Source organism: Triticum urartu, chromosome 6 (assembly GCF_003073215.2).
Source record: "Triticum urartu cultivar G1812 chromosome 6, Tu2.1, whole genome shotgun sequence".
Taxonomy (NCBI): Eukaryota; Viridiplantae; Streptophyta; class Magnoliopsida; order Poales; family Poaceae; genus Triticum; species Triticum urartu.
Window position 1 is genome coordinate 450691198 of NC_053027.1, and position 15756 is coordinate 450706953.

The 15756-nt window shown below is 49.1% G+C and overlaps 1 protein-coding gene across 1 annotated transcript; it reads left to right on the forward strand.

Moving 5' to 3' along the window:
• The first annotated feature begins 1770 nt into the window (after positions 1-1770).
• LOC125512339 (protein HOTHEAD-like) lies at positions 1771-4029 on the forward strand. Its single transcript, XM_048677429.1, has 4 exons — positions 1771-1827; positions 1918-2565; positions 2700-3681; positions 3777-4029. Exons 1-4 carry the CDS (start codon positions 1773-1775, stop codon positions 3838-3840), a joined length of 1749 nt encoding a protein of 582 aa, XP_048533386.1. The 5' UTR covers positions 1771-1772; the 3' UTR covers positions 3841-4029.
• Positions 4030-15756: the final 11727 nt, after the last annotated feature.

Sequence of the window (15756 nt, forward strand, 5' to 3'; positions counted from 1 at the left end):
TGAATTTTTGGTTGAAAGAATTATAAACCGTCTGAAAGGTTGGAAGGAAAAAGTACTGTCTATGGATGGTAAGGAAATTTTATTGAAAGCTGTCATCCAATCCATCCCTGTTTTTGCCATGGCAGTTTTCAATATCCCAAAAGCTCTGTTTGGATGTAGACATTCAAGGGCTTGGCATTGTATTGGCTCCAATGCCAATATCTCAGGACATTGATATTGATCTTCAATTCCAATTTTAGTGTTTGGATGTTCATATATTTGATGCTTGGTATTCAAAGTGAGCACCAATTCCAATTTGTGTTTGGATGGATAGAGATTGGAATTTCTCACTTTCTTAACATTCACAGTTACTCACACATAAACACATGGAAAGATGCATCAGTTTTAAAAAATTGACCAAGCTGTGTACACACATGAAAATTATAATGAAAAAATTAATCACTACTAAGCCCTGAAGCATAAGCAAGACTACAATTTGGGTCCAATTAACATTTGCAGACTACGTAATTCTAGTTAGCTACTACAACCTCCTTGCACCGTACCTACATGCCATACGTCAAGCTGAATGGGTTGGCATCAGTTTTAAAATTTGACAAATGTTGAGTGTCACGATATGCCGCAACTGAATGGGTTGGCATTTAGTCGAGCAGCTCATGGGCGTGGCGGCCTTAGTCCACGGCGGGCAGCCGCATGTCTTGGCTGAAGTGGGAGGATTAGGCAGTGGCTGGAGAACATGCGTGGTACGTGCAGAGCGGGTGCAGCTTAAGATGCCGCAGAAGCTTGTGTACCCTGAGGCCTGCAGCGCTCGGCTCCGGGCCACTGGCTCCCGCGCTTGCCATTGCCACACATGGTCGGTTCTGCCAAGAAGGTTGTGCCGTTCATCGAGAAGAGACGGTAAACAATGGCGACATTCAGCGGAGACAGGGATCTCGTGGATGATGTGGTGAGGAACTAGGGGCGGTGGTCAGCGGCAAACTCCATCGATGGCGGTTGCCAGCGGAGAGGTCGCGGATGGACGGCCGGAGAGGCAGCACCGGTGGCCTGGACGGCCAAGCCGTCGGTCGGAGAGGCGGTGGCAGGGCGGATTGACCTCGATCTCCTAGCGCTTCATTTTTTTTTTCCGCGTGCGAGAACGACGAAGAGATAAGCCAGCCAATACAACCCAATACGGAGGGTCGGGGCTCTGAATTTGCGAGGGGGTTAGCCAGTGCTCGGGTTGGCCTCTCGATATTGGGACCGAATTCCAGAGACGAATATCTAGACCATCCAAACGGTGGCATTCGGGACCGACAATGCCAATTCCGAATACTTGCTCCAAATGTCTACATCCAAACAGGCCGAAAAAGAAGATTTGTAAAGCACAGATGCCATGGCTAGTTTCTGATGGGGGGACAGAGAAGAGCATAGGAGAATGCATTGGTCTGCATGGTGGCGAATGTGTTTGCCCAAATGCAAAGGTGGTGTGGGTTTTCGACGACCCCCTGGCGTTTGTTTGCCGGTAGTAGAAATAGCAGACAAGTACGGGACAGAGCCAGTTATCATTGCCGAACCCGTCGAACAAATTTAGCCGACGCAAAGGCTGCGGAGCACCAAGAGCGGAGGCTTGTTCCACTAGCATGCGCCGTGGAACTACCAACCCATGCAAGATGCAACACAACGGTTTCTTTTGAAAACTCTGCTGCTTGGCCAGTATATAAAGGACACCCGCTGCTGCAAGTAAGCCACATCAGACACAGAAGTTCTCAGCGCAGGCAGACACAAGGTCACAGGCTATGGCATTCTTCATCGTCGCCATCTTGCTTGGACTCCTCTCCGTCTCTCAACCAGGTGATCAATCTTCTTCCGTTGCCCATTTCAGTCGCATTCTTGAGCATTTGCGTCGTGCGGTGTTGCTGATCTTGCGATTGTGCATGGCAGCGCGAGGTGTAAACTACACGTTCATGAGGGAGGCGATGCACGCGCCGCCGGTGACCTACTACGACTACATCGTCATCGGGGGCGGCACGGCGGGCTGCCCGCTGGCGGCGACGCTGTCCAGGCGCTACCGCGTGCTGCTGCTGGAGCGCGGCGGGTCGCCCTACGACGACGACCGCGTGCTCAACATGGCGCACTTCTCGGACGTGCTCTCGGACACGTCCGCGTCGTCCCCGTCGCAGCGGTTCGTGTCCGAGGACGGCGTGATCAACTCGCGGCCGCGGGTGCTGGGCGGCGGCAGCTGCCTCAACGCCGGCTTCTTCACGCGCGCCGGCGCCGGCTACACGAGGGCCGTCGGCTGGGACGCCAGGGAGGTGCTTAGCGCCTACAGGTGGGTGGAGGACGTGGTGGCGTTCCAGCCGGAGCTGGGGCCGTGGCAGGCGGCGGTGCGCCGCGGGCTGCTGGAGACCGGCGTGGTGCCGGACAACGGGTTCACGTTCGACCACATCCCCGGCACCAAGGTCGGCGGGTCCATCTTCGACCCGGACGGCCGGCGCCACACGGCGGCCGACCTGCTGCAGTACGCGCGCCCCGAAGGGATCGACGTGCTCCTCCGGGCCCGAGTGGCCAGGATCTTGTTCAGTTACAAAGGTATAGTCTTGTTTAAAGAACGCACTGCCAACTGACCGTTAAGTTCGTTAACGGTATAAAGTCAAGCAATATTGCCGTGGCGCGAATGATTTGGTCGACGAGTTCGGGCGCCAACGAGTTTTTTCGGTTTGCAGGGACCAAGCCCGTGGCGCGCGGCGTGGTGTACCGCGACTCGCTGGGCATGGTTCACGTGGCGTACCTCAACCAGGGCGACGCCAACGAGATCATCCTGTCGGCGGGGGCGCTTGGCAGTCCGCAGCTGCTGATGCTCAGCGGCGTCGGGCCCTCCGACCACCTCCGGTCGTTCGGCCTCGACGTCGTCGTCGACAACCCCGGGGTCGGGCAGGGCATGTCCGACAACCCCATGAACGCCATCTACGTGCCGTCGCCGTCGCCGGTCGAGGTGTCGCTCATCCAGGTCGTCGGCATCACCAGGTTCGGCAGCTACATCGAGGGCGCCAGCGGCTCCGACTGGACCACCCGCACCGCCTCCTCCAGCGGCGACGGCGCGCGACAAGCCCGCGTCTTCGGCATGTTCTCCCCGCAGACGGGGCAGCTCCCGACGGTGCCCCCGAAGCAGCGCACGCCGGAGGCCATCGCGCGCGCCGTGGAGGCCATGAGCCGGGTGCCGGACGCGGCGCTCCGCGGCGGCTTCATCCTGGAGAAGGTCCTCGGCCCGCAGTCCACGGGCAGCCTCGCGCTCCGCAACCTGGACCCCGACGACAACCCCATCGTCCAGTTCAACTACTTCGCCCACCCGGACGACCTCCGGCGCTGCGTCGCCGGCATCGAGGCCATCGAGCGGGTCATCCGCTCCAGGTCCTTCTCGCGGTTCGCGTACCCCAACTTCGCGTTCCCGGCGATGCTCAATGTCACGGCGGAGTTCCCGGCGAACCTGATGCGCATGCGCGGCGGTAGCGACCCCGCGGCGCTCGAGCGGTTCTGCAGGGACACCGTCATGACCATCTGGCATTACCACGGTGGGTGCCAGGTCGGCAGGGTCGTCGACCGCGACTACCGGGTCCTCGGCATTGATGCGCTGCGCGTCATCGACGGCTCCACGTTCAACGCCTCGCCGGGGACCAACCCGCAGGCCACCGTCATGATGCTCGGCAGGTAGTGTTTCCTCTCGTTTCACGCTAATTTCTGGCAGTGTTCGTGCCGCGATGGATCAACTGATGTGCGCCCGTGCTTTGTAACCTGACGGACAGGTACATGGGAGTCAAAATCGAAAAGGAGAGGACGCTGATCGAAGGAGGAGCGAGAAAACTGTAGCGGGGTATAACCACTAGGCTGTTATCTGCGTACAGGCGTACTGCAGTCGCTATTTGCTTTCAGGATTCTTTTAGGAGTCTCCATACAGAGTGGAATGCATGCTAATTGTAATTGATGAAGTTTTACAAATGGTGTAAGCCAATGCCGCACCTTATTGTGAGATTTGTTGATGCGTTAACTGAATCTATGTACTAAACCTGCTTTGGCCGTGTGCATCATGATGCTCCACAGGCCTAGGCCTTCCCCCTTTTCGGGAAGAAAAAGGTATACTAAACTTACGAAATCACTAATTGAGGAGTACTCGTTGCAAAGATCACTTCAATTCCTCCTGATTGTGACAAGTGGCGCACATGCAGCGCGTCACTTGTCGCAATCTGGAAGTTTTTTCCTTTTTTTAGATTCATTTATTCAAAACGTTTTATCTCTTAAATCGTGCGTCCAAATCTCGAACCACTTTCGCTGTTGGATTCTTCGCGCTGAGATCTTCAAAACTAGATCCCATGTTGATAGGTTTTGACGAACTTTTTTTTCACGAAAAAACCCGAAAGAAAGAACCGAACCGGGAGCACGGGTTTTTTGCCTTTTCGAAAGAGGCACGCCCGTGCCTCTCACAAAATCACAACCGTGCCTCTCGCGGAAGTAAAACCGTGACTCTTGCAGAACAAAAAAAAAGAAAACGTGTTTTTTTTCATTTCCGAGGAGACACGGCGTGACTCTCGTGGAAGCACAACCGTGCCTATTGCGGAAGCAAACCCGTGACTCTCGCGAAAGAAAAAAAACAGAAAACATGTTTTTTCCCTTTTCGAGAGGGACGCCCGTGACTCTCACGAAAGCACAATCATGCCTCTCGCGGAAGCAAAATCGTGACTCTCGTAAAAGAACAGAAAACGCGTTTTTTTTCGTTCCCAAGAGGCACGGCCGTGACTTTCGCGAAAGCACACCCGTGCCTCTCGCGGAAGCAAAACCGTGACTCTCGCGAAAGAAAAAAAACAGAAAACACGTTTTTTTCGTTTTCGAGAGGCACGGCCGTGACTCTCGCGAAAGGACACCTGTGCCTCTCGCGGAAGCAAAACCGTGACTCTCGTGAAAGGAAAAAAACGTGTTTTTTCGTGGAATTTTTTTTCCAATTTTTTTATTGAAAAGCTGAGGAAGACCGGTGGAAAACCAAAACATTGAAAAAACCCAAAAAAATCGTTTAAAAAGCCGAAAACATGTGCGGAAAAATAAAAAAAATCCGGAGGGAGCGCCCAGAGCGCGACACGTGGTGAATTGCTGAGAGCGCGCCAAGTGACGCTGATTGTTGCGAGACTCCCGAAGGAGCGCTCGTTAACTAGTTGCTCTCCTAAACTTGCTACAAGAATGTGCTTATTTTATTGCTAGAATGACGAGGAAACAAAAGAACTTTTATTTAGAAGAGGAAAAAAGCTTGACTTGCCAAAAGTATAGTTGACGCCTTGCCCCTTCCCCTCTCCTCCGGCACCGGGACGCTGCCAGGGACATCTCTGTCATCACCGTCACCATCAACTTCTCCTCCGTTCTCATGCATGGTGAAGTGTGAGTAGTTCATCATCGGGGCTGAGGGTATGTACTGGCAGCTCTGTGTTTGATCTCTTTCTTTGTCTCTCATGTTCTTGATGGATTTGATCTTGATGTATCATGAGCTTTATTAATAAAGTTGGATCATATGATGTTCATCTCACTCTATTTTTTTATGAATCGGGTCTTGCTCTTTGAAGTTTCTTTATGTTGGATTGAATACTTTGGATTTGAGATTACATGATGCATGTTCAGTAATTAACTTGCGGATACCCATAGTAACATTAGAGTACTCTTAGCATAAAAGTTGAACGATAAGTATTATATGTGTCGTCGTAGTACGATTTCTGGGATTGTCCTAGCACTTTGTGGGTGGTTCAATAGATCAAGATTGGAAAGACAATATGCAATTTCATCCTACTTCCTCTGATGGAAATAGAAACTTTGGAGTGATTCTTTGCTGCACTCAAAGGAATTAGCATGTGGTTTAGTTATGTTAATAATGTTGAGAGTTGGCATTAGCGAAAGTATGAACCCTAGGCCTTGTTTTCAAGGATTGATACACCATTTTTACTCACTTTTGTTAATTACTACCTTGCTATTTTTATTTGTTTAGGTTACAAAAATATATTTCTACCATTCATATTACACATTTATCATCATCTCTTCGCCAAATTAGTGCACCTATACAACTGATGATTGTATTAGGTGTGTCGGGGACATAAGAGACCACTTGTATTTTATTGCAGGGTTGTTTGAGAGAGAACCACCTTCATTCTACATCTTAATAAATCTTAGATCATCCACTTGAGGAAAATTTGCTACTTCCTACAAAACTCTACGCTTGGAAGTCCAATAAAGTCTACAAGAATAAAGTTGCGTGGTAGACATCATCGCCACATTTTAGAGGTGTTGTTGTTCTACATGGAACCTTACATGGAACTCATTACAAGAAACTTGATGGAATTGTCTTCAAAGTAGATTTTGAGAAGGCTTGTGATAAAGTTAAGTGGTCATTTCTGCAACAGGCCCTGTGTATGAAGGGGTTTCAAATTGGCCTGGAGGAAGCAGATCGAAGCCTTTGTACAAGGAGGCTGTGTCAGGATCAGGGTAAATGATAATGTAGGTCATTATTTTTAGACACAAAAAGAACTGCGTCAGGGGGGTCCAATGTCGCCTATCCTGTTCAAGATTGTTACACATATGTTAGTGGTGCTCATTGGTAGAGCCAAAGAGGAAGGCTAGGTCGTAGGGCTCATCCCACATCTTGTGGATGGGGGTGTGTCCATACTACAATACGCTGATCATACAATAATTTTCATGGAGCATGACATGACAAAAGCAAGAAATATGAAGCTGGTTTTATATCTTTTTGAACAATTATCTAGGCTAATTTTTTCATAAAAGTGAACTATTATTCAGGAGCACTAAGGAGGAATAGGAAAGTACAAAGTTGTTCGGTTCTGGAATTGGATCCCTTCCTTTTTGTTATATTGGGATCCCAATTCATCACCCAAAATTGACCAACAAAAAATGAAAATGCATTGAAGATCAATTTGAGAGGAAGCTAATTTGTTGGAAGGGCAAACTTATGTCTCATGTGGGTCAGCTCGTTCTTATTTAATTATGTGTGTACGAGCATGCTGATGTTCATGTTATCTTTGAAATACCCATAGGGGCACGAAAAACATTGGGCTTTTATCAATCGCGATTTTTTAGCAAAGTGATGAGAATAAAACAAAATACACACAAACTAAGTGGGACATATTATGTAGGCCTAAATACCAAGGGGGTTTGGGGATTAAAAATCCTGAAGTAATGAATAAATGTCTGCTTAGAAAGTGGTTATATTGGCTCTCCTCATAGGAGGAGGGGGTGTGGCTACAACTATTGTGTAACAAATATCTGCATTCTAAAACCTTAGCACAAGTTACGGCACAGCCGAATGATTCTCCCTTTTGGAAGGGGTTGATCGGAACTAAGGTCATTGTCTTCAACACGAGTAAATTTATCATTGGCAATGGGCGCACAACTAGATTCTGGGAGGACACTTAGCTAGGGAGACGTCTCTTGCTTTACATTATTCAACGATAATATTGTACACGTAAAGACACATTTATAAGTATAATACTAGGTTCGGTTCCCTTAAATATTCAGTTCAGACAGACACTAGCTAGGGAACGATGGGATACATGGCTACATGTAGTGTGTAGGTAGATGGAGGTCAACTTGTCTAAGCCAGATGTATTCCGATGGAAACTTCTAGTTTTAGGCGTGTTCTCAGTCAAATCTATGTGTGAGGACATGATTAATAATGGACCAATCCCTGATCTATTCATATATGGGAAATAAAGGTGCCTATAAAAATCAAGATTTTATATGATTTGTGCATAAGGGAGTGATTCCGACTAAGAACAATCTGGCAAAACATAGGTGGGAGGGGAGTAAGTGATATTGTTTTTGTAATCACGAGGAAACGATTCAACATCTATTTCTCATATGCCCACTAGCCAAGTTATTGTGGTGAAAAATACACGTGTCCTTTAATGTTGCATCGCCTAATAATAGTATCTCCAATCTGTTCCATAACTGGTTAGATGGAGTTGAGCCTAATACATCGGCACGAATTTGCATGTGAATTGTGCATTACTTTGAGCTATTTGGAACTCTCGGAGTGACGTTGTATTTAACAGGACAAATATAACAAACTTTTTGCAGGTTATCTACTGGGCGTCTGGATGGATCAAAAAGTGGTCATTACTACACCATGCAGAAGTGAGGGAGCTTATGGCCTTTGGATGCAACCGATGGGAGATGGTAGCACAAGCTATGTACAACCAGTTTGGATGACAATCCAGTAATAGGATTTGTGTTTAGGCACTCTATCCTATTTCTTCCTATTGTGGTTATTACATACTTTCGGAATGATGATATACGAGATAGAGTTAGGGTAGCACCAACTGAAGAGAAGCTTGTCCAACATCCTTTGAGATGGTTTGGGCATATTCATCGTATGCCTCCAAAAGTTCCAGTGCATAGTGGAAGGCTAAAGAGTGCGAGTAATGTCAAGAGAGGTCGCGCTAGACCGAATTTGACATGGAACGAGTCCGTGAAGAGAGATCTGAAGGACTTGAGTATCACCAAAGAACTAGCTATGGACAGGGGTGCATGGAAGCTTGCTATCCATGTGTCAGAACCATGAGTTGATCGCGAGATCTGATGGGTTTCACCTCTAGCCTACCCCACCGGGACTAAAGGCTTCATTGTTGTTGTTGTTGTGGTGGTGGTGGTCGTTATTACATACTTCTACGATTTTATTTATGTACCTGAGATGATACTCATACCTTGATGCTATATTCATTTAAATAAATGGTTGTATGCATCGCGTGATGTAGAGGCCTGGGTATTCCTCCTTTTTAAATATTTAGAATCCAGGTGGCCACCACATTACAAATCCTATAGTTTTCTATTTTTGTGTATCCTTAGTCTCGGTGACTGTGAGGCCCAATCTATAGCATAGTACACACTTATCTTTCTACCAAGACACATTCGAATCTAGCTCGAAAAAGAAAGAGGAAAACCTACACAAGAAGTGAAAATGCCAGCAGACCCAATTTTAGTGGGGCCTTAAAAGCTTGTAAAGATGATCACGAAGGTCGGTTATCCTATATCCTAGGGATGAAAAGGTTCATTCTCAGAACATTTGCTCCACCATATTAGGGAGAAAACACTTGGTCGGTAGTTGATGTGCCACCTTTAGGAAGGTAGAGCAAAAGGGAGAAAGAGGGGGAGGGGAGGGGGCGTTGAAGTAGGTTGACCAATGACCTTGAAAACATTAGGTCATCCATGAAAGCCCGTTAACCAAGATGAGTAACATCAACAAACCTAAGGTTAGAGAGATGGCCTCACTGAGTAGCGTCGCCCCCTTCTCAACGCTAGTGGTGGTAGATGGCCATAGCTAATAGTGAAGGCGATGGATAAGGGGGAGAGGAGAACAAATAGAGGAGCTAGAGAAGACGGTTGTGTGTACTGCCTCCGGTCCTTTTTACTCTGCATATAAGAATTGTCTGAAGTCAAACTTTATAAAGTTTGACCATATTTATATGAAAAAATATTAACATCTAGAATGCTAAATTTATACAATATGAAAACTAAAGTTGTGACGCATCTAAATGTTGATTTCACATTCCGAATGTTGGTATTTTTTCTATAAACTTGATCAAGGTTTACGAGGTTTGACTTCAAACTAATCTTATGTGCGAACTAAAAAGGACCGGAGGAAGTAAGTGATAAGATAGAAAATGAGGGTGATATGGTTAGTAAAATGAAATCAACGTAAGAAAACTCGAAATTGTGAGCTAAACGATAACTCATTACATGCCTTGAACTCACCTCCTAATTGGTCAAGTTGAATTGAAGTTTAACAAGTTAATAAGACAACTTAAACAAATCTTGTTTCACTCGTTTGACCTTAGATTTCTCTAATTGTTATGTTTTTTAGAGAACCACGCACATTATATTAGTTAATAAAGCAGAATACAACTACACACATGCAAAAACCTCCAAAAAGATCAGGACATTACAAGTGCCTAAGAAACTTCGTAGAAAGAATCCCACAAAAAAATACTCACTACAAAAAAAATACACTTCCGTGATGATACATGTTTGTCACAGTAGGTCACGTTTTCTGTCATGCATGTACATCCATGACTATTTTATGACAGAATCAAAATAGTCATACTTGTGCTATCGTAGAAGTGTCCCATGACATTACCAAAATTATCATCACGGAAGTGTCCACTTCCATGACGATAAATCGCGTGTCATAGAAGTGCTTTCGTTAAGGGTGACCGACACGTGGCATCCACCGTAACGGGTCGCCGTTAAGCTATCGGGTTCCGGTTTGGATCTGATAACCCGTTAATAGCCCGGACCAATGGGGATTTGTGATGACCTGGCTTATTAGGGATGATAGACTACTCATATCAATAAGGAATTCCTTCTTTTTCGGGAGCCCATTTGGACAGAACTCCAAAGTTAAGCGTGCTCAGCTTGGAGTAGTGTCAGGATGGGTGACCGACCGGGAAGTTGCTCCCGGGTGCGCATGAGTGAGGACAAAGTGCGCAGAAAAGACTAGTATTGATCTGTGGGGCCAGTCTAGATCCCGCCAGGAGTAACGACCACCGACGGGTGTGTCCGGGGCGTTACAAGTTGGTATCAGAGCCGACCCTCGCGGTTACACGGATGTTTGCGGACAGGTGCGCGGTCATGTTGTTCATAACGTTTGTGACCCGTCGTGGCACATGGCATGGTACATGTACCGGACTGAATGCACAAACGTATGTGCCAAGAGGGAACGTTCCTGTGGCCCGACAAGGATGTCGGTTCCTCTGAGTGCGGGTGTATGTGATGGCCTGGCTTATTAGGGATGATAGACTACTCATACCAATAAGGAATTCCTTCTTTTTTGGGAGCCCATTTGGACAGAACTCCAAAGTTAAGCGTGCTTAGCTTGGAGTAGTGTCAGGATGGGTGAACGACCGGGAAGTTGCTCCCGGGTGCGCACGAGTGAGGACAAAGTGCGCAGAAAAGACTAGTATTGATCTGTGGGGCCAGTCTAGATCCCGCCAGGAGTAACGACCACCGGCGGGTGTGTCCGGGGTGTTACAGGATTTTCCATATGTAAAATTCTCATTGGCCAGAGGAAACACGTGTTGGCTTACCGTTGGGACAGATGTCATCCACTCATTGGACAGGAGGCGCCTAAGATAGGTCAACACGTGGCATGGCCCAACAGTGGCCCATTCTGGTGAAAAAGGTCGGCCCAGTAAAACTTAGCAGGCTGGCCCATATAAGGCCTACTTGTGTCAGGTCCATTTAAGCTCACGGCCCATACGAGATGTGCCAATTCGGCCCGTCAACGATTTGACACCATTGCAGCCCATCGTCAGTTCGAACCCGTTAACAGCCTATCGGTGTCAAAACCGCAAATCTCGGGTAGGGGGTCCCGAACTGTGCATCTAAGGATCGAAGGTAACAGGAGGCAGGGGACACGATGTTTACCCAGGTCCGGGCCTCCTGATGGAGGTAAAACCCTACATCCTTCTTGATTGACTTTGATGAGTATAAGGGTTACAAGATTTAATCTACCACGAGATCATAATGGCTAAAGCCTAGATGTCTAGCCTGTATGATTATGACTATTCTTGCCTCTACGGACTAAAACCCTCCAGTTTATATAGACACCGGAGGGGGCCTAGGGTTGTACAGAGTCAGTTTACAGAGAAAGGAACCTTTATATCCGAACGACAAGCTTGCCATCCACGCAAAGGAGAGTCCAATCAGAACACGGGGGAAAGCCTTATATATTGTATCTTCGCAGCCCATTAGTCTCGCCCATATTGCATAGCCCGGACGCCCGAGGACCCCCTCATCCAGGACTCCCTCAGTAGCCCGTGAACCAGGCTTCAATGACAATGTGTCCAGCGCGCAGATTGTCTTCAGCATCGCAAGGCGGGTTCCTCCTCTGAATACTTTAAAGTAGTTTGATCAATAAGAACTATGTCCGGATCTGCTTAACAGGTTAACCAACCATAAAGGTATAATACTTAAATAAGGTATATCCATCGATAGCTTTTTTCGGTGAAACGTCATGCTTATCTCTGCTATCACTTCGAACCGTTTTTGGGCCTCCCGCCTCGCGTTTCAATACGCAACTCCTATTGACACGTCCTGCCAAAGTAGAGATCGTGTCCCCTTATTGCAGGATTCTCATCAATACGAGTTTTAGTAATCTAACTGTGTTGTTCGCACGACCTCTTGGGAACAGGCGAGTTTTAAGGCTCGAGGGAGGGGGACACTTGATATTCGCGGTCCATATAAGTGGATAGAATCCAACTCTTCCGTCCCACGCCTCATTCTCTCTCTGCCTCTCCATCCTCGAGCTCCAGCGCCCAAGTTCCAAGCTTTTCTCCCATCCACAACTCCTCTGACCATGGCCGGCTCTCAAGGCAATTGGATGGCTTCCTTCATCACGGAGGAGAACATCAAGGAGCTGCAGGAAGCGCGGTATCTAACTGTGGAAATTAAGCACAGGCTCCCTAATCCGGCGCTGGTCATCCCCACTCCGGGGCCCGGCGAGAGGGTGGTGTTCATCCCCCACTTTCTCCATGGACTCGGATTCGCCCTCCACCCCTTTGTGAGGGGTCTCATGTTCTACTAAAAGCTAGATTTTTACGATCTGGCCCCAAATTCATTCCTCCACATCTCGGCGTTCATCGTCGTGTGTGAGGCCTTCCTCCGCATCCCTCCACACTTCGGCCTATGGCTCAAGATTTTCAACGTGAAGCCAAAGGTGGTCGACGGGCAACACGCGGACTACGGTGGCGCCATGGTGAGCAAGCTCCCCAAAGTCAACTGGCCAAAGGGAGTCTTTGTGGACACTGTCAGGATATGGCAACAGGAATGGTTCTATATCACAAAGCCCTACGGCCCTAAGTGGGCAGCCGCTCCAGCCTTCAGATCCGGACCCCCGCTAAGGCTCACATCCTGGACCGACAAGGGTCCGGACTAGGGACTTGTCAATGAGGTGTTGCTGCTGTGGAAACGCGTCCAAGGCATGATAGCGAAGGACCTTACCCTCGCTAATGTGATCCAAGTGACGTTGATTCGCCGAGCACTTCCCTGCCAATGGCGACCCCTCAAGATGTGGGAGTTCAATAAGGGCCGTGGACCCTACAACGGTTCTACAACACAACACATAAGGGGGTATGGAAGCTGCTTTTTAAGAAGCAGAAGTCGTGGCCAAAGTCATCAGACGACACCTGCCTCGACTGCAACCATCCAGCCTCCGAGGTAAATTCTAAAACCTCCGAACACCAATTGGTTCGTCTATCCAAAGGAGAAGTATTGAGTAGTCCATCTCTAAACAGGTCTGGACCAAGAAGGCGGAGCAGATCCGGTGTCCGGCTCCGCTCCCCGAAAACCCAACCGATCCTCTACTAATGAGGATGCTGGTCCCGACGCCATACCAGGCGACGGTAAAGAAGGACAAGAAGAAGAAGAAGACGAAGAAAGAGGAGGGCACTTCAGACGTAATGTCCGGAGAAGATGATGCCCAGTCCTCTCACGAGGGCGACGACGACGGCAAGGAGGAGGAGGAGGAAGAAGAAGATCCTCCCCGCAAGGGCAAGAAGAGGGCGGCCTCCGAAGACCTGGAGGCCGAAGCATCCAAGAGAGACAAGATTACCCTCTCCGATGACTCGGAGTCAGACACCAAGGCCCTCCCGAAGCACCGTTGCCGGACCAAGCCCCAAGCCGACTCGTAAGTAGTCCGGGATTTTTCACATACATGCAATCTCTATGGATTGTGATGATAACTCTAAGTTCTATTTTTTTAGTCCGGCCCGCAGTCTCCCCTGGATATCCTCATCCTCGGGGGATCTGTCGCCGGAGATGATGGAGAGCGAGTCGCCTCCACTAGCTTCCCTGCCGCCTAGGTGGATGACGCTGAGGTGTCATCCCATAGGCCCTCCCCGGGCCTTGAAGAGACGCGGGGGGGGGGGGGGGGGGGGGGGGGGGGGGGGGGGACTTAACGGCGCCGAAGGGCAATACCTTGGCTGCTGAAGGACTGGGGGTACGGCCCCCTTAGAGACCAGCGATGGGAGCCCCGGTCAATCTGCCCCAGCCGCATACTACTCCGGAGACCCACACGGCTCCGGAGTCTAGTGAGCGACCCCTGTAGGAGAAGGGGGCAGCGGCCTCTGCTAATACGGAGGTGCCGAATACCACGGCGGACGCACTGCAAAGTGCATCCGTCCTGGATGAGCACCGCATCCTGATGGGTCCGGTGGCTGAGAAGATTCAGTCCGCCAAGAGCGGGCTGAACGAAGCCTTCTCCAGCCTGCTAGCAGGCTTCAAGGTACGCAATGTAATATTTTTGATTATTTTTATGAGAAATATGCCTATATATAGATAGTAGCCCCTGAGACTCTATTCAGTTTTTTGAAAGAAAAGCGAGCAGAGGATCAATAATCAGTTGTCAGGTGGTAACATACTATTTTATTTGGATTAAAATAGGCCTCTCTGTTGGCGGCGACTGCCCAGACCGCAGAAGTTGCCGAACTCAAACGAAAACTGGCGCGAGTCGATGAGGACCTAGTCCTTGTTAACACGCGGCTCGACCAGGCGCAAGGTATAAAATACATCTTACTTTATACCTGTTTATGTTCGTGTTCTGTGAAATTTCGAGAGCTGCAATGTGCGTATTTGTACAGATGGTGCCGCCGTGGTTGAGACCCTCAGGGGTGAGCTTGCCCAAGCCAAGGATCAAGCAAGGGTAAGCAAGGCGGCCGCTGATAAAGCGGCTACGAACTTAACGGCCGAACAGGCCGCTCGGCGCCGTTTTGAGGAACGGGTGACCGAGGTGGAGCAGAAGCTCAAGGACACCGCCCGCAAGTGCGACTCCTTAGAAGAGGAAAATAAGGCGAAGGGGACCGAACTCTCCAAGGCCCTTCAATACGCCAAGGAGGCGCGGTCTGAATCCCGCGCGGCGCGCGAGGAAATCCGTCAAGCCAGACAGATAGCGGCTGGTAAGCCTTTTCCGTTACAGGCTAAATTTGGGGATCGGCGGTATGCCTTTATTAACCGACTGTGGAGTTCTCCAGATGCATATGCGGATCTGCTGAAGAGTGATGTGGACGCTGCCAATTCTTCCCGGGCCAGGAGGGGTACGCAACGGAGAAGCTCTGGTCGCATTTTGCAGGGCAGGAGCGTCCCGCACTGCTAAATGACCAGATGGCATAATGGGCGGAGCTGCATAAGATGTCCAGCGCGGCCATGGAGGACGTCATAGTCCGGTTGTGGCCGACCGAAGCCATTCCGGACAACTACTTTGGCCTTGTGTGGCATCTCATCGATGCGCTGCCCCGAATCGACGCCGTCAAGAGGTGGTCCTGCATGGAAGGAGCGCAAATGGCCTTCGCCCGTGTCAAGATGCACTAGGCGAAGATGAAGGCCGAAAAGGTGGCAGTTGAGGGCCGCCCAAAAGCAAAGACCATCGCACACCGGAGCGCTATTTTGAGGATGTACTAAAAGGTGCCCGCCTTGTAGAAGGCCAATGCTCAAAGGATGTAGTGTTCGAGTGAACTAGTCCGAACTATTCGGGAGTTTGTATTATGAACTAAGGCTTTTGTAATATATTCATGCTTTTATGAAGAGTTTTATCCTCCTGTGCGGCTGTTTTTATATCTGAGAGGTCCCAGTCGTCGGCTTCAACCCTCATGTAGATACTACTGGGGTGTTCGGAATTGCGCATGACTACACTTAACCCAACATCTTGGTCCATGAAGGAAGTGTCTGCGCGGTGAACCAGGCAATTAG